At 40.2% G+C, this 25,653-nt stretch overlaps 3 protein-coding genes across 3 annotated transcripts; 2 read left to right on the top strand and 1 right to left on the bottom strand.

The window, feature by feature from the left end:
• Positions 1-2,662: 2,662 nt before the first annotated feature.
• On the top strand, positions 2,663-3,922 carry LOC122482495 (olfactory receptor 10G6). The gene has a single exon (XM_043578815.1). It carries the CDS (start codon positions 2,863-2,865, stop codon positions 3,796-3,798), a length of 936 nt encoding a protein of 311 aa, XP_043434750.1. The 5' UTR covers positions 2,663-2,862; the 3' UTR covers positions 3,799-3,922.
• A 10,604-nt stretch (positions 3,923-14,526) lies between these two features.
• LOC122484206 (olfactory receptor 10S1) lies at positions 14,527-15,591 on the top strand. Its single transcript, XM_043582207.1, is given in 3 exon segments — positions 14,527-15,003; positions 15,005-15,227; positions 15,230-15,591. Coding segments are annotated over 3 exon segments (1,062 nt in total).
• Positions 15,592-24,720: 9,129 nt separating this feature from the next.
• Positions 24,721-25,653, bottom strand: LOC122482494 (olfactory receptor 147-like). Its single transcript, XM_043578814.1, has one exon. The coding sequence runs from the start codon at positions 25,651-25,653 to the stop codon at positions 24,721-24,723; it is 933 nt and encodes a 310-aa protein (XP_043434749.1).

Genomic DNA, 25,653 nt, shown 5'->3' with positions numbered 1-25,653 from the left:
AGGGTAAATTGCAGCATGCTTTGTGAGCCTATGGACACATGAAGGACTGTGGAGGCTACAAAGAAGGTGTGACCACTTGGGAGAAATTGAGAAAAGGCTTTACTCAGTGGATCACAAATGAATGAGATCTTGAAAGATTAGTGGAAATTTTTCAGGCATCAGAAGAATGAGGTCATTCTAGAGTAAAGGGACTGATGTATAAAGAAATAGGAAAGAATATCTGGGGACAGCACACATTTGTGGGATGGAGCACAGAGAGGAGGCTAAGGAAGGAGATGAGTAAACACGTATTATAAAATTCCTTGTTCTAGGGGCGCCTGGGTGGCTCAGGCGGTTGAGCATCTGACTTCGGCTCAGATCATGATACCACGGTTGGTGGGTTCGAGCCCTGCGTCGAGCTCTGTGCTGATAGCTTGGAGCCTGGAGCCTGCTTCCAATTCTGTGTCTCCCTCTCTCTCTGCTCCTCCCCCACTCATGCTCCGTTTCTGTCTCAAAAACGAAGAAATGTTAAAAAAAATAATTTAGGGGCGCCTGGGTGGCGCAGTTGGTTAAGCGTCCGACTTCAGCCAGGTCACGATCTCGCGGTCCGGGAGTTCAAGCCCTGCGTCGGGCTCTGGGCTGATGGCTCAGAGCCTGGAGCCTGTTTGCGATTCTGTGTCTCCCTCTCTCTCTGCCCCTCCCCCGTTCATGCTCTGTCTCTCTCTGTCCCAAAAATAAATAAACGTTGAAAAAAAAAATTTTTTTAAGAATAATTTAATAAAAAAATAAAATTCCTTGTTCTAGAGGCCATGCCAGTAATTTTGCACCTTCCCCTTGGCTACTGTGGTGCTAATAAAGGTTGGTAATCAAGAAAGCATCTAGGAAATCTCTCCGAATTTTCTCCAAAATTCTTTCAGAATAGATTCTGTACTTCTATGGTGAGCGATTATCCAGTTTCTATGTGGTTTAGACCCTTCCTTGGGGTGACCACCTGTCTCGGTTTGCCCTGAACTCTCCTAGGTTTAACAAGGAAAGTCTCATGACCAGGAAATTGTTTAGTCCCCAGAAAGCTTGTTTTCACTGATAAGAGTAGTCTCTGTGGCACTGAAGAATATTGGAAGGGATAAGTTTACAGATTCATGGTGTAGAAGGAGAAAGGAAGAGCCAGATGGCAGGGTTTCGTCTTTTGCCCTGCAGAAGGTCCAACTAGAAATCAAATTTCATGCCACATCCCTGAAGCCTTCTGAGTGATTCTGGGAGGACCCTGCATCCTCAGGAAGGTGACACGCCATTTTGGATAATTGACTCCACTTGGTAAACAGACCATAAAAGCAAAACTGGGTGGCAGGAAGGTGACATTAGGAAAGATCTCCTCACATGGGCCCTCAGTGTCTGGAAGAGCTCTGGCCATGTCCCTGATTTCTCCCTTTCACGTGGCTGATGCCAGTCACCTGTAGTCCTGGGACAAAAGGCTCCTTATGTTGTTGCTTCAAATTTGGGGACTTAGATGTGCCGTGGGACAACTTACAGGAAACTACATAGATTCACTTCAGACCTGAGGCACAAATGCAATGACTGAATTTGCCTCATAAGGAGAACCACACCACATAGTGGGTGGAAAATAATAGCTAATGTTGACTGAGTGCTGCTGTGGATTATGGGAATTTATTTAATCCTTACAATGATTCCATGAAGTGAACACTATGATTGTCCCCACTTATACAATTAGGCAAGGAAAGGGGAAATGGTTTTCCAAGTTTGCCAATGAGTATAAATGGAAGAGCTAGGATTTTTAATTCTGGTCTGACCTCTGAGGCCATGCTCTTAGGATATAATGCATGCTTCCTTAGTGAATGAACAGATAGACAGATGGATGGATGGGTGGATTGACAGCTGGGCTGCACTTATCCAGAAGCAGAGAGAAGAGATGACAACAGGTCCCCTTTGGTTGAGATTTTATATTTCTTCACTATCCTGAAAGATTTTTAAATGGCATGTGTATTTTTGAGGTACAGTTTATGAACATAGTTATTTATAGCTCCCATGCCATTCGATGTGTAGCCCATACAATGCATGTTTAAAAATCTATGCTGATTTTTATTGCACACGCCTACATTAGGAGCTGTTGTTAAAAAATAAATAAGCTGTGGGGCGCCTGGGTGGCTCAGCCGGTTGAGCGTCCGGCTTCGGCTCAGGTCATGATCTCAAGGTTTGTGAGTTCTAGCCCCGAGTCGGGCTTTGTGCTGACAGCTCAGAGCCTGGAGTCTGAAGCCTGTTTGGGATTCTGTGTCTCCCTCTCTCTCTGTTCCTCCCCCACTCGTGCTCACTCTCTCTCTCTCTCTCTCTGTCTCTCTCTCTCTCTCTCAAAAATAAATAAACATTAAAAAATAAAATTAAATACATAAATAAATAAATAAGCTGTTACTTACCTCTCTGGTATACAGAGCAGAGATCAAAGTTAAGGAACACCATGGAATAGCCATTTCTTCATGAATTGATTTAGGGTTTATGTGACTGTACTACTTCCTTGCACGAAAGGCTCTGTGTATGGTCTTTCCTTCCTTCACTCTCCCGAATTACATACCGATAATCTGTTACATAGGTTTTAAACTTGGACAAAACAGTTACTCCATGGAACCCAGCAGAATCCCAAAATCAAGGGTTGGGCAGGTAGGTGGGCGTGAGGGGTGGTTGGGGGTGGGATTACAGAATGATTGAGAACAAGAGCTAGGGCATAATCTCTCTTTCTGAGATGCCTTTCTGAGACCCTTCTCTGTCCGTGTTTGGGAACAGCACAGGATATGTGTTCCATGCCTAGAGAATCTAAAGGGCCTTGAGCTCTCCTTTCTGCTACTTCTTCTAGCAGATGTGAACAGCAAGGAAATGCACTGTGGAAACCAGACTTCTGTGTCTCACTTCATTTTGGTGGGCCTGCACCACCCACCGCAGCTAGGGGTGCCACTCTTCCTGGCTTTCCTGGTCATCTATGCCCTCACTGTCTCTGGCAACGGGCTCATCATCTTCACCGTCTTGGTGGACACCCGGCTTCACCGCCCCATGTACTGGTTCCTGTGTCATCTCTCCTTCTTGGACATGACCGTTTCCTCTGCCATTGTCCCCAAGATGCTAGCTGGCTTTGTCTTGGATAGCAGGGTCATCTCCTTTGGAGGCTGTGTAATCCAACTCTTTTCTTTCCATTTCCTGGGCTGTACTGAATGCTTCCTTTACACGCTCATGGCTTATGATCGCTTCTTGGCCATCTGTAAGCCTTTACATTATGCCACCATCATGACCCGGAACGTCTGTAATTACCTGGCTTTGGGCACCTGGCTGGGAGGTACCCTCCACTCACTTTTCCAAACAAGCTTCATATTCCGGCTGCCCTTCTGTGGCCCAAACCAGGTAGACTACTTCTTCTGTGACATTCCCGCCATGCTGCGTCTAGCCTGTGCTGATATCACTGTCAATGAGCTGGTCACCTTTGTGGACATTGGGTTCTTGGCCCTCACCTGCTTCATGCTCATCCTCACTTCCTATGGGTATATAGTGGCTGCCATCCTGCGAATCCAGTCCGCTGATGGGCGCCGCAACGCCTTCTCCACCTGTGCTGCCCACCTCACTGTTGTCATTGTTTACTATGTGCCCTGCACCTTCATTTACCTTCGCCCTGGCTCTCAGGAAACCCTGGATGGAGTGGTCGCCGTCTTCTACACTGTCATCACCCCCTTGCTTAATCCCATCGTCTACACGCTCCGCAACAAAGAGATGAAGGCAGCATTGTGGAGGCTGGGAGGTCGCAAGGATGTGCTGCCTCACTGACTCAGGCATTGCAGACGTGCAGAAGACACTAGAATTTAGGGCACCAGATGGGACATCCGTAACCGGGGAGTTTTTAAGACAGAGAGGAAAGAAGGATCCATGCAGAGAGTAGAAACTCCTAGGTGCAGAGGTGGAAACTCGAGAAAGTTTCCTGCTTTCAGACATGATTTTTCCATATTTGTTCTTTCAATTCCAATGGAGACCAGGCAAAACAACTCAGCAAGGATGGCAGCTTGTGGAAAAGATCCAAGATAAGTAAAACATCCACATAAAAAGCCTGTTTCTCTGTGGCATCAACCTACATGTTTATTATTGTTTCTAAGCCTTGAGCTGATACCCATATTGCTTTTTACATGTTACAAATAACTTTCATGCAAAACTTGAATTCAAGTTTCTCCAATGTTAAAAATAGAAACTAAGGGGGCACCTGGGTGGTTTAGTCAGTTAAGCTTCCACCTTTGGCCCAGGTCGTGATCTCACAGTTCATGGGTTCAATCCCCACGTCGGGCTCTGGGCAGACGGCCCAGATCCTGGAGCCTGCTTCGGATTCTGTGTCTCCCTCTCTCTCTGTGTCCCCTTCCTGCTTGTGCTCTCTCTCTGTCTCTCAAAAATAAATAAACATTAAAAAAAATTTATTTTATTTTACTTTATTTTATTTTATTCTTTTCTATTCATATTTAGATTATTTCCAGCTATTATATTTATTTAGGTGCATATACAAATACTCTGTATTATTATATTTTATTATTATTATTATTATTATTTTATTATTTATTATTATTTATTTTAACCTATTTTATAGGTTATTTCTATGCTGTATATCGTAGTGTATCATGTATTATGTTATTATAAATGTTTTGATTTATATGTTTTGCTGTCATGACCTAATAGTCATTCTAAGTCAATGTTTTTATATATCTGCTCAGATTACTTATGTGTTATTTTTTAAATTTTATTATTCAGCAAAAAATCTGATTATCCTTATTTCTAAATTCTTAGAGAACATTTCAATCTACCTCTCCTTCACTTAACCTCTCTAGGATTCATTTTCTTTACCTGTAAAATAAAGTTAAGCAAGATGATCTCTAAGCTACCTTTTATTTTAATATTCAAAAGCTCTATAATTGTTCTATTCCCACTGCTTCCATGAAATTTTCTTAAAATTGGTGTGTGCAGGCAAAGTTCTTAAGAGAGAAATAGGAAAAGAGGAGTCACAGAAAAATATCAAAGATCAATAGCCAGTAGCCAGATTTTTTCATCCATCACTTACGTGCCAGAAGTGATAAAATATAGTATGGACAATTTTATCAAAAATTTGTTTTCTATTTGCACATGTTGCCTAGTTTGACAATTTCACTATATTCCAAGGGCCAGGATAGAACTAAGTGATAGAAGTTAGATATCATTATTTAAACTGCATGTAAAGAATATTCTAATATAGATGAACTGTCCAATAGTGTAATAGTCTTTTCTGCAAAATAGTAGTATTGTCACACTGAAAGAGTCATGGGGAAATTGGTGGGTTGGGTAACTGGTTGAGAAAAAGTGAGGATGTTGTACTCTGTCCCATGTCCCAGGGTTAATGGCCACTGTTAACAGATCACTCATCATGTATCGTTATTTCCATTTTAAAAATGTGGAGTTGCAGGGCGCCTGGGTGGCTCAGTCGATTAAGCTTCTGACTCTTAATGTCAGCTCAGGTCTTGATCTCAGGGTCATGAGTTCAAGCCCCGCATTGGGCTCCGCACCAGGTGTGAAGCCTACTTTAAAAAAAAAAAAAAAACATTTTTTTAATGTGGAGTTGACATACTGAGCATGAGATGAGGAGTTGAGCCTTCCTGCCAATAAGTGATGATGATAAGATATCAGCCCAAGTCCATCTGACTCCAAAGTTCATGCCCTTTTCTCTGTGCTCTTTCAAAGATGCTTCTGGAAAGCACAAAAATAGGTAGCACAGTCCTTCTTCCTGGGGGCTATGATACATACACGGAGAAGAATGACGTAATACATTTGACAGTTTGGGAATGGGACACCTAACAGAATACACTGTAAATACCACTGGATTTCCAGAGGAGCTAAAACACTCTTAGAGTAGAAAGACCTCCTAGAGGAGAAAAGCTTGATCTTAATTTCAAATAGTGGCTTAGATTCTTGCGTCTCAAAGTGCAACCTATGAAATAGCAGCATGGGCATCACAGGGAGCTGTTCAGAAAGGCGGAACCCCAGGCCCTCGTCCAGACCTGTCGACTTAAGACTTGTATCCGAAGATTCTCATATGCACAACAGCGTCTAAGAAGCTTTATGAAGCTAATGAAGACATTAGTAGATAAAAAATGAAGATTGAGAGGTGCCTACGTGGCTCAGTCAGTGAAGCGTCTGACTCTTGATCTCTACCCAGATCTTGATCTCAGCGTTGTGAGTTCAAGCCCCATGTTGGGCTCCATGCTGGGTGTTGAGCCTACTTTAAAAAAAAAATGAGGGTTGATTTCTTCAAGGCAAAATAGAGCAGAGTGAGAAGAATGGGAGGAAGTTATGGTAAATTTAAGAGAGGGTGAGAAAATCTACTTGAATAGAGAAACGTACTGAATAGAGGAAGGGTGGAGGAAAGAAGAATAAATAGATAACAAGTAGTCAGGTTTTAGAAAGTCTTGAATTATAAAGTGAAAATGTTATGCAACATAGTAAGGAAGCGTGTGAGGTTGGGTGGTTAGCATTTCTGGGAGGGGGGCCGTTTGAGATAACCCAGTGGGGATTGAATCAGGCAGTGATGTGCAGGATGGAGTGAATCATTAAAGGAGAAAGATGAGAACTGAGGAAACCTTTTAGGAGGCTATTTTTCTAATCATCCAACTGTGATGAAATAAGAGAATAATGGTAACGGTTATAAAAATTAAGATGCAGATACAGAGGCGGGGGCGCCTGGGTGACTCAGTGGGTGAAGCATCCAACTTCAGTTCAGGTCATGATCTCATGGTTTGTGGATTCGGGTCCCACATTGGACTCTGTGCTGACAGCTCAGAGCCTGGAGCCTGCTTCAGATTCGCTCTCTCTCTCTCTCCCTCTGCCCTTCCCCTGCTCACACTCTGTCTCTCTCTCTTTCTCAAAAATAAACATTTGAAAAAAGTTCTTTAATTTAAAAAAAGAAGCAGATACAAATGGAGCTGCATTTCAGAACTGAAGTCTAGTTGGATCGAAATGGAAAAGAAAAATTCAAACAGAACTTTGGTGTTGAACTTGATCCATCGAAAAGATTGGAAAGGGTGTGTGCTGAAGACATTTCCTAAAAATTCAAGGAGACAAAATCTGTGGAAGATCATGCCGTAAACCACAGGAATTCCCTTTCTGACTATTCAGTGAATACACAATCCGAAGCTTTGGAAGAATCTATAAAGCTCAGACTACAAAAAGCTCGCTCTGGATGTGTGGAGGATGGGACTACTGTGTTCCTACCAATGTAATGAAATAGGGACTCCAGGCAATAGTTTATACAGGTTTGATAAACTTTTCCACACCCCCTAGAAATAAGGCCTTGCCCATCAACATCTGCAGCTCTAGAAACCCTTTAAAAAGCAGGTTAGGAAAAGTCTGGGAGAAATCAAGCTTTGCAAGACCTTCAGTGGGATTTTCCAGGCTCTATGGGAGATAATGTATTTACTCAGATAGGACATTACGTATACCCCATGCGCCTAATGCAGTGAGCAATCTCTCTACTGAGAGATTCATTGAGAAAGGAAGTAGGCAATGATAAAAGTCAGTGACTTTTGAGGACCTGCAGAGTAATCTTATATGTCTTTAAATGTTCCATGAGGCAAATCGCACTTGGAGGTGACCACGTAGAAAAAGAAACCATTAAAATGTAAAGATTGGACTCAGGTAAGTTAAAAAAAAAAGGCCACTATTCAGCTACTCTAAGTGAAAAGATGGTCATGGGGACAAATGGTCCAACTACAAGCAGGTAAATCACTTCCTCCTGAGTAGCACATCCAGTATCCCTTTGAGAATCTCTCGTCCTAACAACTGTGGGCTCCAGAACTCACCTCTCCCCTCTGAATCTCTTCTTGTATCACTGCTGTAGACACAGCATCTGTTAGTCTTCGCCCAACTATTTTTATTGAGTATCTAAAATATAAAAGACATATCTAGGCCCTTCAGGAGATACGCATATAACCCAATGAAGCATCAAGCACTACTAAGAGGAATCGGCTATTTACACGGAAGGAGAGTGTTCAGGTAACAGAAAGGAAACCAACCTGCCTTGAAAAGTTTTGATTGTGCCTCAGATGGTAGAATCTCTATTTGCTAAGTGGAGAATGAAGAACGGTCAATGCGAAAGCATCATATGGAAAAATTGAGAGACGTGTGACAGACATTAGCGTGACCAATTAACAGCAATCAAAATGTATCAACTGTGAATGTCTAGGTTATTAACTATAGTGATTGCAGAGAAAATACAAAGGTGTATGGTAGAGCTACTTCAAAGATGGGCACAAAGTCATAGAATATTAGATGTGGAATTATAAAAAGTGACCAGTTAGCGAGCAGATGACTCAGCAGTTTCTATAGTACACCTGGAATCCTCGCAAAACCTTATGGCGTAAGTATTTTTTTTATCCACTTACATATGCGAGGAAAGTAAGGCTCAGAAATTTCAAGGGATTCCACTTTCATGGAGCCTGGATTGGAATAGAAGTCTACCTCTTTCCAGAGCCCATACTGGGGCGCCTGGGTGGCTCAGTCAGTTAAGCGTCTGACTTTGGCTCAGGTCATGATCTCACGGTTTGTGGGTTTGAGCCCCGTGTCGGGCTCTGTGGTGACAGCTCAGAGCTGCTTGAGATTCTCTCTCTGTCTTCTTTCTCTGGCCCTCCCCTGCTTGTTCTCTCTCTCTCAAAAAATAAATGAATAATTTTTTTTTAAAAAGAACCCATATTCATTTACTTCTTTCACTGTATCTTAGTCCCTTGAGACCATCACCCACAATCCCTTGGTTACACGGGATACCACCTCATACAGAATATTCCAAGTTGTGTTTGGCTTTTTTAAAACCAGATTTATTGAAGGAAAATTTACTCATTTAAAGCATACAGTTCCATTTTTTTTAAGTTTACACAAGGTGTGCATATTCTAATTTTATAGCATTTCTATCACTTTATGCCTATTTGCAGTGAGTCCCTGTCCCCACCCCGAGCCTCGGGTATGCACTAATCTACTTTCTGCCTCTGTCCATTTCACACGCATGTAGGTAATCATATATGTGATCTTTCGTGTTTGACTTCTTCCATTTAGCATGCTTTTGAGGTTTATTTACAGTCACATGATATTCACAGTCATGCTTTTTTTTTGAAGTTCATTATTTTAATCATACTCACTATTCACATGTGTAGCATATCAGTACTTAATTCTTTTCTATAGCTGGAAAGTATTGCGTTATATGCATATATCATGTTTTCTTTATCCATGCACCAGTTGGACATTTGAATTGTGTCTATATTTCAGCTATTATGAATAGTATATTTGTATATACATTCTCATGAGAACATGTCTTCAATTCTCTCATGTGTATAAATAGGAGTGGAATTATTGTGTCATATGATAACCCAGGTGCAACTTTTTGAAGAAATTCCAAACTGTTTTCCATAATGGCTGTACCACTTTGCATTCCCACCAGCATGTTCCAATTTGTCTACAATTTTTGCCAATATTTGTTCTTTCTTTCTTTCTTTCTTTCTTTCTCTCTTTCTTAATACAAGAGGAGCTTGGAACATCTTGTTGTGCCAGGAAATGAGGAAGTATATGAAATAGATGGAACCTGTCAATAAGACAAGGTGACACATTGAAGGAGCTCCAAATGGCCAAAGCTAGCATAATTTGAATAACAAAATAAATAGTTATCGTATTGGATTATATTTAATCTCACAATAAAAAAATATATCCATGAGTCCCTACTGATGTAAATAATTGAATAAATAAATAATGGGGAAGAAGAAACAGCTCTTCCTTACAGAAATTCCAATTAATAATGTAGAAGACCGAGGGAAATTTTTTTAAAAATCACCATTAGGCAGGGTGCCTGGGTGGCTCAGCAGTTAAGCTTCCGACTTTGGCTCAGGTCATGATCTCACAGCTCATGAGTTGAGCCCCGCGTCGGAATCTGTGCTGACAGCTCAGAGCCTGGAGCCTGCTTCGGATTCTGCATCTTCCTCTCTCTCTCTGCCCCTACCCCACTCGTGCTCTGTCTCTCTGTCTCTCAAAAATATATAAATACTAAAAAAAAAATCACCATAGGCAAACAATAGAGTAATAATATTTTCAGGCAAAATACACAAATGTATGCTAAAATCAGTGAGTGACAGTTTGACGAGATACAGAATTTAAGCATAGTGTAAAAATATCTCCTCCACAAGACAGTTAACATAACCAATAACAAGATATAGTGGCACCATGTATAACTCTGAAATGATGCCCGGAAAAGGATATAACATCGTTTCTGTGGTATTATTGTCAAAAATGCATAAGCTCTACCTACTCAGGAGAAAGCATCATCCCTACCCAAATTGAGAGACATCGTATGAAATAATTGACCACTACTCACCCAAAGAGTAAAGGTCATTAACCACAATGAAAGAATAAGGACTGGGGCATCTTGATGGCAGTTAAACATCCAATTCTTGATTTCAGCTCAGGTCATGATCTCAGGGTTCATGGAATCGAGCCCCATGTGGGCCTCTGCACTTAACTGCAAGGAACCTGCTTGGGATTCTCTTTCTCCCTCTCTCTCTCTCTGAAAATAAATAACTAAACTTAAAAAAAAAAAAAAAAGAAGAAGGACTAACACAGGTTGGAGAAGACTAAGATCCTGTGCTGGATCCTGAGTAGGAAAAGGAAATTGATGAAACACCGGTGGCATTTTAATATAGTCTGTAGTTGAGTTTATAGTATGATACTGTCGAGTTCCTGACTTTTATAATTTTACTACAGCTTATAAATTGTTAACATTAGGAGAAGGTGGCTCAAAGCATATGTTAACTTTATTCTAGTTTTTATTTGAGTATAGTTTATACATAACATCACATTAGTTTCAGGTGTACAACATAGTGATTCAATAAGTTTATCCATTATGCTGTGCTCCCAAGTGCGGCTACCATCTGTCACCATACAACACCATTACGGCACCGTTGACTACATTCTCTATGCTATGCCTTTTATTTCTGTGCCTTATTCATTTTTTAACTTTCCTGTAAATGTAATATTTCAAAATAACCTGTTTTAAATTTTAGAAGGAATTTAAATATTTTTTATACTCATATTCAGCAAACAGTATCTTTCTTTCCATTTAAGTCATGTTTTGTGTCAATCGGCACATTTTCCTTCTTTAGGTTTCTTTCTTTTTAACAGCTCATTAAAATGTACATTGCAACCATTAAATTAACCTGGTTAAATATACGATTCAATGGTGATTATTAAATTTACAAAGTGGTACAACTATTATCACAATCCAATTTTAGAACATTTCCATCACTTCAGAAAAATCTGTCCGACCATTTGTGGTCATTCCCTGTCTCAGCCCGGTCCTAGACAACCACTAATCTTCTTTCTCTCTTTATAGACTTGTCTTTACGGGACATTTCATCAGAATGGAAGCATACAATATGTGACCTTTGTGTCTGGCTTCTCTCACTTAGCACACTGTTTTTGATTTCTATCCATTTTTGTGCATTAGTACTTTGTTCCTTTTTGTTGCTAAGTGATAGTTCATTGCATGACCATACTCTTTTTTCTTAAATCCATTCAACAATGAACAATAAACATGATTGTTTCCAGGCTTTGGCTATTACAAGTAATTCTATAAACATTCAAGGTTATTTGGACATAAGTCCTCTCTCTTCTGTAGATTCCTAAAAATGGAAATGCTAGATCATTAGGTAAATTCATGTTTAACTTTTTTTTTAATTTTTTTAAAATTTACATCCAAATTAGTTAGCATATAGTGCAACAGTGATTTCAGGAGTAGATTCCTTAATGTCCCTTACCCACTTAGCCCATCCCCCCTTCCCACAACCCCTCCAGTAACCCCTCTGTTTGTTCTCCATATTTAAGAGTCTCATGTTTTGTCCCCCTCCCCGTTTTTATATTATTTTTGTTTCCCTTCCCTTATGTTCACCTGTTTTGTCTCTTAAAGTCCTCATATAAGTGAAGTCATATGATACTTGTTTTTCTCTGACTGGCTAATTTTGCTTAGTGTAATACCCTCCAGTTCCATCCACATAGTTGCAAATGGCAAGATTTCATCCTTTTTGATTGCCGAGTAGTACTCCATTGTATATATATATCACATCTTCTTTATCAATTCATCCATCGATGGACATTTGGGCTCTTTCCACACTTGTCGATAGTGCTGCTATAAACATTGAGGTGCGTATGTCCCTTCAAAACAGCACACCTGTATCCCTTAGATAAATAATTAGTAGTGCAATTGCTGGGTCCTAGGGTGATGTTTCACTTTTTAAGAAACTGCCAAGCTGTTTTCCAAAGTGGCTATACCATTTTGCATTTTCACTAGCAATATATAGAAGTTTTAGTTTCCCTACATTCAGTAACACTTGTTACCTCTTATTCTTTTTTTTAAATCATATCCATTTCAATGAATATGGAGAGAGAAAATCTAAACTAAATTGGTTGAAATATCAGGGATCCCTATCTACCACTGATATAAAGGACATTATATATTGATCTACCCAACATTGGAATGGACTTTCTTGCAAAATAATGATTGCTTCATCACTGAATTCATTCAAACAGAAACTATATAATTGCGGGGGGGGGGGGGGTTGGTTAGGAGCATAATGGGAAATATTACTATATTGAATAAACTAGTGAGTATAAAGAAACATAGGTCATATGTTATGTGTCCTACTGCATTCTAAGTAAAATAATAATTATCTAAGTAAATAATAATGATATCGCCATTGTTAAATAACAATTTATTTAAGTAAAATAATAATGATGTCCCCATTGTTAATTTGACAACTGGAAGAACAGAGAAATTAAGTACCATGATCCCTCTCTCTCAGCTAATAACTGCCTGACCAGGGAGTTAAACTTAAGTTTATAAAAATCAAACTAAAGTTGTTGGCTCCTTAACATTTCCACTGCTTAATCCCCAAAATGCTCATGGGAAACTGGAGAAGGCGTGTTTCTCTTAGGAAGACATGACATATGCTCATGGAACATCCAAGTAGTCCAAGGCACCACATGCTTGGGTGTTTATGCATAATTACCATGAACACTACAGATTTCAGGTATGAATAAATCAGTGTGAGATAAAATATTCATAAAGGGCTTGTAGAGGAATTAATGTCCCAACTTCACTACAGAGAGTAAATTTGTGAGAGATTAAAGGAATTTCATTCATGTTCAAAAATGGAAGGCAGTGAGGAGATCAGGGAGAGATTAGAGCAAATTGCAGAGAAGATGAGGCAAACAGCATCCCTAGATGAGAGAGGTTTCTTCAGGGGATTGCAGGAGATAAAGATTTTCTGATACTAGTGGAAGCAATGTATAGATAATTTTGAATATCAGACAGATATATTTTATGCCTGAGGCAGCGGGGAGGAGAGAGAAATTAAACAATGTTGCTGTAAGAAGACTGACAAAGAAGCTGAATACAGACCATTTGCTACATTCCAGACCTGAGAGAGATGGGGCAAAAAATCATTGGGAACATCTAGGTGTAAAATAGGCATATGCAGGGTTAGGTCCATGGGAATTGAAGATACAGTAGAAATCAGGAGTTCAGAAAAAAATCATCAGGGGCGCCCGAGTGGCTCAGTTGGTTGAGCGTCTGACTTCAGCTCAGGTCATGATCTCACAGTTCGCGAGTTCAAGCCCCTCATCGGGGCTCACTGCTATCAGCGCAGAGCTCACTTTGGATCTTATGTCCCCTCTCTCTCTGCCCCTCCCCCACTCGCACATGCATGCTCTCTCTCACTCTGAAAAATAAATATAAAACATTTCTTTTTAAATAAAGAAAATCTTCATAGAAAGTAACACTTAATTAGGTTTAGGAGGTCAAATGATGGAAAGAATCGAAGAAAACTCTTAGATTTCAATCCAGACTCAACAATAAAGTCACAGGAAAACATTTCCCAAAAGACCGAAACGACTTACAGGAATAACAAGAAATGTACTTAACAATTTGTCCTTATTCTCTAAGGCTTCGTTGCCACACACTTGAGAATTGGCCGTGGGTACCTATAATTCAAAGAGCTCTCCTTGGGTGAGGAACGGATTGAACCACTAGGCCCGCATCTGACATAACAGCACCTAAACTCTGAGCAAGTATCCCCAGAAGATGGGACACAACTCCCTGATGGCAACGGCAATAAGATCCTGCTTATCTACTTCCACAATATGGCAGAGAAAATGAGGAGAGTGAGGGCATCTCAGTTCCGGAATATTCACGAAAAAGATATGGTCCACAAGAGTGAGATTTGCGAATCCATATTTATATTGGTGTTATTTAGGGAATGCACTTCGCCAAATAATTGTTACAGTCCTTTATGTGCCTCAAAAAGATTGGGGGTCCCCTACTGAAATATGCAGCAGCCGGAAAACACTAGAACAGGTCCAAAGGACAAAATGAGCCTGTCTGTCTCTCATTTATGGGGCAAGACCAAGCTGACATAGCCCAGGGGCTAATGACATTTCAGGAAGGAGGAATGGCTGTTGATTATGTCTGTTGGTGACAGTTGTGTGGCAAAGGGGATAAGTAGCCACTCCGTGTGTGAAGAGAATGCCATGGAGACAGAGGCCCCCAACCAGGCTGTGCTGAGCCACTTCTTCCTGGAGGATCTCATGTACACAGCTGAACATCCTGGCCTCTTCTTCCTTCTCTTCCTCCTCATCTACAGCATCGCCTGGACTGGGAATCTCCTCATTCTCGTAACTGTGGGCTCTGAGCCTCACCTCTGCTCCCCTATGTACCACTTCCTGGGGCATCTCTCCTCCCTGGATGCCTGTCTGTCCACAGTGACAGTGCCCAAGGTCATGGCAGGCCTCCTCCTGACGGTGCATGGGAAGGTGATCTCCTCTGAGGGCTGTGCGGTTCAGCTTTACTGCTTCCATTTCCTGGCCAGCACTGAGTGCTTTCTATATGCCCTCATGGCCTACGACCGCTACCTAGCTATCTGCCAACCCCTACACTACCCAGGGGGCCATGAACAGACAGATGTGTGCAGGGCTGGCTGGGATCACTTGGGCCATAGGTGCTGGGCACTCTGCCGTCCACACCGTCCTCACCTTTCGCCTGCTCTACTGTGGTCCTCTCCACATCGCCGGCTTCTTCTGTGACATGCCCCCCGTGCTGAAGCTGGCCTGCGCAGACACCACCATCAGTGAGCTCGTCACGCTTGCCAACATCGGCCTTGTGGCGGCAGGTGTCTTCCCTTCATCATCATACCGGACGTCTTTATTGTGGCGGCCGTGCTGCGGGTCCGCACTGCCCAAGGCTGGCAGCGTGCCTTCTCCACCTGCACCTCCCACCTCACCGTGGTGCTGCTGAACTGCATGCCACCTGTATGCATCTACCTGCAGCCTCGCTCCGCGGGGGCAGGGGCTGGGGCCCCTGCTGTCTTCTACACAATCGTCACCCCCACGCTCACCCCTTTCATTTACACTCCGCGGAACAAGGAGGTCAAGCGGGCTCTGCAAAGACTTCTGCGCGGAGGCTGCCGAGAGTCTCCAGCCCACCCCTTGACCTGCGTCGTGACTCAATGTGCCTGCCAAGAATACGACTAGCCCCGGAGCAAAATGGGGAGGGGAAATCACTCCAGTGAAAATCAGCACCACTGAGCTTCAGCTCAGCCATGAACTTTCCCCCCTCCCTTTGGCCAAGCGACATTTATCAATGTCTCAGTCACAAACTCTTCATCTATAGATGGAAAGATTGCTTAGGTGATGTCTAACCTCCAAGATCTCGGTTCCATGGCTCAGAGGTATGTGGAATGCTCATTTGTTTTAGTAAGTGATTCTTTTTATTTCATATGCAATAATTTCATTAAATTAGTAGCACATATTAAAGCATGCGGATAATGGGGCACCTGGGTGGCTCAGTCTGTTAAGCATCTGACTTCGGCTCAGGTTATGATCTCACTGCTCACGGGTTCGAGTCCCTCGTCGGGCTCTGTGCTGACAGCTCAGAGCCTGGAGCCTGCTTCTGATTCTGTGTCTCCCTCTCTCTCTGCCCCTCCCCTGCTCATGCTCTGCCGCTGTCTCTCAAAAATAAATAAACGTTGAAAAAAAATTTGTTTAAAGAATATTGATAATGAACATGTAATCGACAAATAATAAATGAAAATTTACCTGTATATCACCTAGCTTAAGAGAACAAACCACATTTTTAAGATAATAAAATACAATTACAAAGAGAAAAGTGACTTCTCAAGGTCACCTAGAAAGTGTCATCATCTTTATTTTCCCACTCAGGGTGTATAATGAAATAGTAGAAATAACGTGGATTTTGAAGTCAGTTAGACCTACCAGTATTCTAATCCTGATCCCACCAGTAGTAGATGTAGAATCTTGTGCAAACTTTTTAATAATATGCAATTTCTTCTATTAATAGTAATGTTGGGGTGCATGGGTGGCTCAGTCGGTTAAGCCTCCCACTTCGGCTCAGGTCATGATCTCACAGCTGGTGAGTTTGAGCCCCATGTTGGGCTCTGTGCTGACAGCTCAGAGCCTGGAGCCTGCTTTGGATTCTGTGTCTCCCTGTCTCTCTGCCCTTACCTCACCAGTGTTCTGTCTCTCTCTGTCTCTCAAAAATGAATTTTGAAAATGTTTAAAAAAATAGTAATGTTAAAAATAACTACTTTTTAGGCTTTTATAATGAGTAAATGATATAATTATGTTAAGTGCCTGTGCAAAATAAATGTTCCCATTTCTTACCAAGCAGGCTAAAGATGTCAAAGAGAACTTATTATACTAGCTAAGGTTCAAAGTATCTCTGAAGAACTGGCAGGGTTTTGATATCTTTGTCGAACATGGAGGAAGCAACTACAAAAATATATGTACTTCTAGACTTTGAGGTGACAAATAATAACTCAAGGCTCTAGTTAGAGCAGCTTGCCATATGAATGGGTGGAGCCGTGCTGTATTCAAAAAAGGGTGTGAATGACCCTGAACTACTCTATGGACTGAAAAAGGGCTTTGAATGTCAGGCTAAAGAGTTTGGATTATGCACCAGGCAATCTGCCTCTTTATTGCTCTTGTCCTTTAAGAAGAAGAAGAAGTCACATTCATAAATGCTAAAACATGGGATACGTGGAAGAGAGAGGAAAAGACAAATGGTGGAATGACCAGTTAATAGACTATTATAACATCCTAGACATGAGAGAAAACATTGTCTAACTTGCGTGATAACATTGGAGATGGAGAGGCATTTTACAGAATTGTGTTACAGGTGTTTTAAAGGGAACAGACTGAAAGAGTGTCGGAACTGGAACAGTAATCATAATAATTTTGGGCACACACATGTGCAAGGGACTGTACCTATTAGTTTATATTATTTCTCCTTAGAACTATATTTGAGACAATGTTATTGATCACATTATACAGACAAGGAAACTGAGACTGAGGGAGGTGATGTAATTTTTCCAAGGTCATGCAGCCAGTAATAATTGGAGCCAGGGTTTCAACTCACATCTCTGTGGCTTCAGAGCCCTCACATTCCGATTATACCATAATATCTTAGACAGTTGAATCTAGCCTTTGCTGTTAATAAACTCCCAATTACCTTAGAGGTCTCAATGTCATGCTAGACCTTTAAGTAAGGGAAGTCTTCTTTGAGATAATTATTCCTCGACCTTTAAATAGCTCCTTAAATTCTTGGGTAAATAAATCAATGGCAGATGGTGGGAGACAAGTATCTTACTGTGAGAATGGCAGCTTACAAACAAGCAAGGAGAGAAAGAAGGTGATAAGGGATTAGATTTGGAGTCACCAGTATGAACTCATGTTTAACGTAACATAGCTACAGATGATTGCATATGGACATATTTCTGGAAATGTACACACACACACACACACACACACACACACACACACATATACCCTTGTTCTGTCAGCTTAGAGGGCCTAGAAGCAATGATACCCTAGTAACAGCAAGTAAATCTAATGCCCAGACATTGGTTTCTAATGGTGTTCTCCAAAAAAAAAAAAAAAAAAAAGAACAAGAAGAAAGAGAAACCAGGAAAGGAACTTGGGCAGAAAAGATCAGCCTGGAGCATTTTGTAGTGGCACAAAGCAAAAAAGTACTAAACTATACACACACACACACACACACACACAGATAGGGTTATGTCAAAGACACAAGAACCAATTGAAAGGGTTCTCAATGGCCAAAATTTGAATAATGTGAGCAACAGAATAAATAAAGCAGTAATGGATTATAATTTAAATGTGAAATAGGGGCTCCTGGGTGGCTCAGTTGGTTAAGCCTCTGACTCTTGATTTGGCTCAGGTCATGGTCTTGGGGTTCCTGAGTTTGAGCCCTGCAATGAGCTTTTCACTGACAACCTGCTCGGGATTCTCTCTCTCCCTCTCTCTCTCTCTGCCACTCCCCCACTTGTATTCACAGTCTCTGAAAATAAATAAATAAACTTTAAAAATAATAAAAATTTAAATATAAAATAAAAAATAAATGTCTCAGTCCTCTGTGATATAAATGACTGACTGACTGAATAAATAAATAAATAAATAAATAAATAAATAAATAAGGAGCACAGACAAATCCCCACTGCAGAAGCCCAAGGAACACAGAAGAAAAGAAATAAAAATGATAAGAGCAAAATTATATAAGCCAGAAACAATGTCTATAATCCACATGCCCAACAAATGACTTCCTGGAACGAATCTAGAATGTATTTAAGAAGAAAAAAAGAGGGGCACCTGGGTAGCTCAGTTGGTTGAGCGTCCAACTTTGGCTCAGGTCATGATCTCACTGCTCATGAGTTCAAGTTCCACATCAGGCTCTGTGCTGACAGCTCAGAGCCTGGAGCCTGCTTCAGATTCTGTGTCTCCCTCTCTCCCTGCCCCCCCCCCACTTGTGCATGCTCTGCCTTTCTCTCTCAAAAATAAATAAACATTTTAAAAAAAGGAAAAAAGAAAAAGAAAAACTCTCAAAACTCAATAGTAAAAACAACAACAGCAATGCCAAAACAGAAAATGGGCAAAAGATATGAAGAGACCAGTCACTGGAGAGGACATATGCCTACCAAATAAGCACATGAAAAATATCATCGGGGATTTAGGATAATAAAAATTAAAACCACAATGACATATCAGTTCACACCCATCAGAATGACCAAAATGAAACATAGTCGCAATACCAAATGATGGCATAGATGTGGAAGAACTGGATCCTTCGTATGTTGCTGGAAGGAATGGAAAGTTGTACCATAGCAACTCTGGAAAGATTTTGGCAGTTTCTTTTTCTCTCTGTCTCTCTCTTTTTTTCCTCAATCTAAATTCACTTTCTTTTTCTTTTTTTTACTGAGACATAGTTGACATATAATACTGTGAAAATTTATGGTGTATAATGTGTTTATTTGATATATTTATATACTGCAATATGATTACCACCATAGCATTAGCTAATACCTCTATCACATCATGTAGTTCTTTTTTTGCGGTGAGAACAATTAAAAGCTAATCTCTTAGCAAACTTGAAGTTTATAATCGTGTTGCTGACTATAATCACTATGCTGTGTGTTAGACCTCAAAGATTTATCTACTAGTTGCAAGTTCGTACCCCTAAACAATGTCTCCCCAGCCCCTGGTAACCACCATTTTACTGTTTTTCCAAGCTTTTTTTTTTTTTTTAGATTCTACATGTAAATCGTGTCATATGGTATTTGTCTTTCTTCTTCTGATTTATTTCACTTAACATAATGCCCTCAGGGTCCATCCATATTGTCAAAATAGCAGAATTTTCTTCTTTCTCAAAACACTTAAACATGCAACTACCACTCAACCCAGCAATTGCACTCCAGGGCATTGATCCTAGAAATATTTACACAAAAAACATACGCATAAATGTTTTAGCAGCTTTATCCATAACAGCCAAAACCTGGAAAGAACTGGGATTTCCTTCCAAGTGTGAGTGGTTAAATTATCATACTTCCATATCATAAAATACAACCCAGTAATAAAAAGACAACTATTAATACATGCAACAATTTTAATAAATATTCAGAGAATTAAACGGAGTGAAAAAAATGTCAAAATGTTATGTACTGTATGATTCCATGTGTGGAACATTCTGGAAATGGAAAAATTGTAGAAATAATGAGCAAATTAGTGACTGCTAGGTGTCAAGGAGGGGGTGGGATTGAGAGAGAAGTGAGTTTGGCTATAAAAGGGTAATGTCAAGATCCTGGTTGTTTGACACTATTGTTTTGCAAGATGTCACATGGGGAGGAAATCGGGTAGATGATACATAGGACCTCTCTTTATTACTTCTTACAGTTGCATATGTATCTACAATTATATCAAAATAAAAACCTTAATCAAAAAAGACTAAGCAAAAAAAAAAAAGGAAGAAAAAAAGAAAACAGAAAACAGGACAACGTAACTCCAATAATGTACCAATATCATATAAAGCAATTGATTAAATATGTTAACATAATAAACTTTAGCTAGTGTCACTAACGTTTTGAACTTGACATGAAAATTTTTTCTTTAAAAACAAATTAGGCGCTCCTGGGGTGCTCAGTCAGTTACGTGTCCGACTCTTGACTTCAGCTCAGGTCATGGTCTCATGGTTTGTGAGTTCGAGCCCTGCATCCGGCTCTGCACTGACAGTGTGGAACTTCTTGGGTTGGGATTCTCTCTCTCTCTCTCTCTCTCTCTCTCTCTCTCTCAATAAATAAATAAACTTAATAAAAAAATAAAAACAAATTATATTTTAATTTTTTTAAAAAAAGTACCAAAGAGAAATTTTACAGCTAAAATTTACAATAAATGAAATAAACTCACAGAATGGGCTTCAGAGTAGATTAAAGACAACAGAGGAAGGAAACAATGGACTCAGAAGTAAATCAAGAGAAAGTATATAATGTGAATAACAGAAAAAAAATAGACTAGATAAAAGTAAACAGGGCCTCAGAGACCTATGGAACAGTAACAAAACCCCTAATATTTATATCTTTGGAGTCACAGAAAGCAAAGGGAAGGTGAGTAATGCTAAAAACAACATGCAAAGACATAGCAGCTAAAATGTTCTCAAAATCAGTGGAAGACAGATTCAAGAGCTGTGCAAACCTCAGACAGAATAAATCCAAAGAAAGCCATGTCATGGCTCATCATAATCAAACCTTTGGAAACCAAACAAAATCTTCCATGAAGGTAGAGAGAAGTGACAAATTACCCACAGAGATACAATGACTAAGAGGGCAGTGGATTCCCCATATAAAATAATGAAGGAAAGGGGCTTCCAGTGAAAGGAATGAACTGCCAATTTTGACTTCTATATCCACTGGCAATATCCTTCAGGAATGAAGGGGAAATAAATACATTTTCAGAGGAAGGAAACCTAAGATTATTTGTCCTCAATATACTGATCCTTACAGAATGTCTTTAAAAAGTATACCAAACAGAAAGGAAATGATCACAGGAGGAAGCTTGGAACTCCAGGAAGGAAGACCTTGTGACTGGGTAAAAATAGAGGTAAATATAACAGACTATCTTGAAGATTTTTTAAAACTATTTTTTGACATTTGAAGCAAAAGTACACCATCTGATATGACACTCAATGCTTGTAGAGGAAATACTAAAGACAGTTCTTTTTAATGGAATGGCATAAAAGGAAGTAAGTAGAAGCAAGTGTTCTCCACTTTACGGCAAGTCATAAAATGTCAATGCCAACAATGTAAGTTACATATGTATGTTGTGATACCTACAGTATACAGACAGATATACTTCAAATTACCAAGTATAAATCAAAGCTGAATTCTAAGAAAGATCAAGTAATCAATAAGAAGGCAAGAAAAGGGGAAACAGAGGAATAAGAAACAGTGGAAACAAATAGAAAACTAATAACACAATGGTAGGGTAAGCTCCTCAGACATCAAAAGATCAATAATGGTCTAAATAACGTAAATGGAGAGGCCAATTAAAAAGCAAAGATCTTAAAGGTCCATTTAAAAATGACCCAACCACAGGCTACCTGCAAGAAGCTTGCTTCAAATATAACAACATAGGTAGGTTGAAAGTAAAAGAATGGAAAATAATAAACCATACAAACATAATAAGTTGTAAAGGTTTATATTTTCTTAACACAAGTCCATTATCAGATATATATTTTCTTGGTATATGATGTGACTTTTCATTTCCTTAATTGCATCTTACAATTTAATATTGAGTAGAGAAATAACCAAATCCAAAGAAGTCATGGACATGAAAAGTACAGCATAGGGAATATAGTCAATAATATTGTAACAACATTGTATGCTTGCAGATGGTAATTACATTTATCATGATGATCATCGCATCATGCATAGAATTGTCAATTCACTATGATGTACACCTAAAACTAATATAACAATGTATGTCCCCTATACTTCAATTAGAAAAAAGAAAGTAGGTACACTTTTCAAACAGGTATTTCAAGGAAGATATACAATTGGCTAATAAACATATGAAAAAATGTTCAGTATCAGTATGCATTAAGAATGTGCAAATTAAAACCAAAATGAGATACCACTGCACACCCACCAGAATGGCTATGATTAAAAAGAAAGACATTACTAAGTGTTGGCAAAAACATGCGGGAAAAATTGTCATGTATTGCTGGTGGGAATATAATAATAGTAAGGCCTCTTTGTTTTTGTTTTGTTTTGAATTTTTTTAACGTTTATTTATTTTTGAGACAGAGAGAGACAGTATGAGCAGGGGAGGGGCAGAGAGAGAGAGGGAGACACAGAATCTGAAGCAGGCTCCAGACTCTGAACTGTCAGCACAGAGCCCGACATGTGACTCGAACCTGTGAACTGCGAGATCATGACCTGAGCTGAAGTCGGAGGCTTAACTGACTGATCCACCGAGTAGAGCCTCTTTTGAAAGCAGTAGGGCAGGTTCATAAAAAGTTAAACATAGACTTTCCATTTCGCCCAGCAATTCTCCTCCCCACACTTTCATATAACCCCCTGAGAAGCACAGGGGCATTCATCAGTGACCAGCACTGCCAGATCCACACATCTCCCCTCCTCCTCGACCACTACCTCTGGGTCCAGATATCTTTGCTGACCTATCTTGAGTCTGAACTACTTTTCAACAAAGGGTTGCGGAATAATTAGATATCCATATGCAAAAACATTTACTCAGATCAACAGCCCACACCATATAGAAAAAGTAATTCAAAATGATCATGGGTTTAAACATCATGATACATAGAGAAGAAAACATAAGCAAAAAATCCTTGGGACTTTGGGATAAGCAAATATGACACCAAAAGTTCAATCCATTATTAAAAAATTGAGACATTAGAATTCATTAAAATTAATATTTTCTGCTCTTTGAGAGACACTATCAAGAGAATGAAAAGAGAAGGTGGATTAGTGGAAAATATTTATGAATCATATGTCTGATACAATTTGCATTCAGAAGACATAAAAAATCCCAAGTCTCAAGACTATGAAAACAACCCTACGTGCCCTATGAGAGCACAGACACTGTGTGTCTTTTACTTCTGTGTCTGTGATGTTTAAAAACAGAGCCTGGTATAGGATAGGTACTCAGTATCTGTTTACTCATTAAATAACTACATTGTGGGGCGCCTGGGTGGCGCAGTCGGTTAAGCGTCCGACTTCAGCCAGGTCACGATCTCGCGGTCCGGGAGTTCGAGCCCCGCATCAGGCTCTGGGCTGATGGCTCAGAGCCTGGAGCCTGTTTCCGATTCTGTGTCTCCCTCTCTCTCTGCCCCTCGCCTGTTCATGCTCTGTCTCTCTCTGTCCCAAAAATAAAAAAAAATAAACGTTGAAAAAAAAAAATTAAAAAAAAAAATAAATAACTACATTGTTTGTGCCAGTAAACCTCTGAGACAAAAGGCGGAGTGAAAATAATAAAGGGAAAATGCTGATTGCTATGGGATTAGAGATTATTAGGTCTATTTGAGAAAAGGACAAACATTCTCCTACCAATAATTGGTAAATGTTTCTAATAAAATTAATATAGCTTCTCCTAGTACCTATATTTCCTGCCCTGAAGTCCCAAGAGGTAAAACCCAGTATAGGTTCCCTTTATTCCTGATGGCTCTATAAAGTTATCTCGGTTTCTTGTCCTTAGGATCCAGCATCAGGAGGAAATCTCCATTTACCACAATCCTTTGAGACCAGAGACCAGACGCAGAAGAACATCTTCCTATTTTTATCTTCATTTGGGAAATGAAGGAGTCTCCCCGAACAAAATGCCCTACAGCACTCAAACAGACCGCTCTCATGGCCACCATAATCTTTCCATACAGGTTTATTGAACAAATGAATACAAGGCCAAATCTAAAGTCCACCAAAGTCCACATATCCAAGACAAAGCTTCACAGGAATTCCAGACATGCCTCAGTCAAAAATCCCAAATGTTACCATTTTTGGATTTACCATCATTCAACCTTTTATACTTAAAACTTTGTAACTTCTAAAAATAAGCTGGAGAATGGCAAATGAACTGTTTTTTTTACTTCCTATGAAAAGATAAAGGACGGATCCTCCTCCTCCTTATATTGTCTTTGTGAAATAACTTATAAATAATTAGCTTAATTTACCCTATATTTGAATCATTTGCATTTCTACTTTGATTTCTTACTGTTCTCTCCATAGCTTCATACACTGTCTGCCTTTACTAGGAGTTGGCATCTGTAACTAACACCGTTTCTACTCAAGAGAACACCCTTTTCTTAAAAGTCTTACTCAGTGCAATTTTGACATCTTTGTTCCTCAGACTATAGATAAAAGGATTCAACATTGGCCCCACAATGGTATAAAAAACTGTGGATACCTTATCTTGATCCAAATACCCAGTAGAAAAAGGTCTTAGATACATGAATGCCGATGCTCCAAAGAAGAGAGAAACAGTAACTATGTGGGAGCTGCAGGTACTGAAGGCTTTGGACCTGCCCCCTGTAGAACGGATACGGAGGATGTTGGAGACGATCAAGGTGTAAGAAATGGTGATAGTGAGACTGGGCATTATTACATTGATTCCCACCACAATGAAAACCACCAGCTCGTTGACGTAGGTGCTTGTGCAGGAGAGCTGAAGGAGAGGAGGTATGTCACACATGTAATGATTAATGATGTTGCCATCACAGAACGTGAGCCTCAGCATGCACCCGGTGTGGGCCATGGCACCCACAAACCCCATTGCATATGTTCCTGCCATCAGCATGAGGCAGACCTGGTGGGACATGATGGCCTTGTAAAGCAGGGGCTTACAGATGGCCACATACCGGTCATAGGCCATCGATGTCAAAATATAGCACTCATCAATGACAAAGAAGGAGAAGAAACAGAGCTGAGCCACGCACTCTGCGTAAGAGATGGTGTTTTGCCTTACAAAACCTATCAGCATTCTAGGCATTATGACAGACGAGTAGCAGAGATCAATGAAGGAAAGGTTGAAGAGAAAGTAGTACATGGGAGTGTGCAGGTGAGGCTTCAGACCAATCAGAATAATCAAGCCCATGTTCCCCATCACGGTGACCACGTAGATTCCTAAGAAAATGAAGAAGAGAGGCAGCTGGAGTTCTGGCTGTTGTGTTAAACCCAGCAGGATAAACTGGGTCACTGAAGAGTCATTGCCTGCTGCCAT

Source organism: Prionailurus bengalensis, chromosome D1, assembly GCF_016509475.1.
Source record: "Prionailurus bengalensis isolate Pbe53 chromosome D1, Fcat_Pben_1.1_paternal_pri, whole genome shotgun sequence".
NCBI classification, from domain to species: Eukaryota; Metazoa; Chordata; class Mammalia; order Carnivora; family Felidae; genus Prionailurus; species Prionailurus bengalensis.
The sequence above is the reverse complement of the archived record's forward strand: the minus strand, read 5'-3'. Positions and strand labels throughout refer to the sequence as shown.

Coding starts and splice junctions, on each gene's coding strand:
- LOC122482495 (XM_043578815.1), top strand. CDS start 2,863: ATGCACTGTGGAAACCAGACTTCTGTGTCTCACTTCATTTTGGTGGGC.
- LOC122482494 (XM_043578814.1), bottom strand. CDS start 25,653: ATGGCAGCAGGCAATGACTCTTCAGTGACCCAGTTTATCCTGCTGGGT.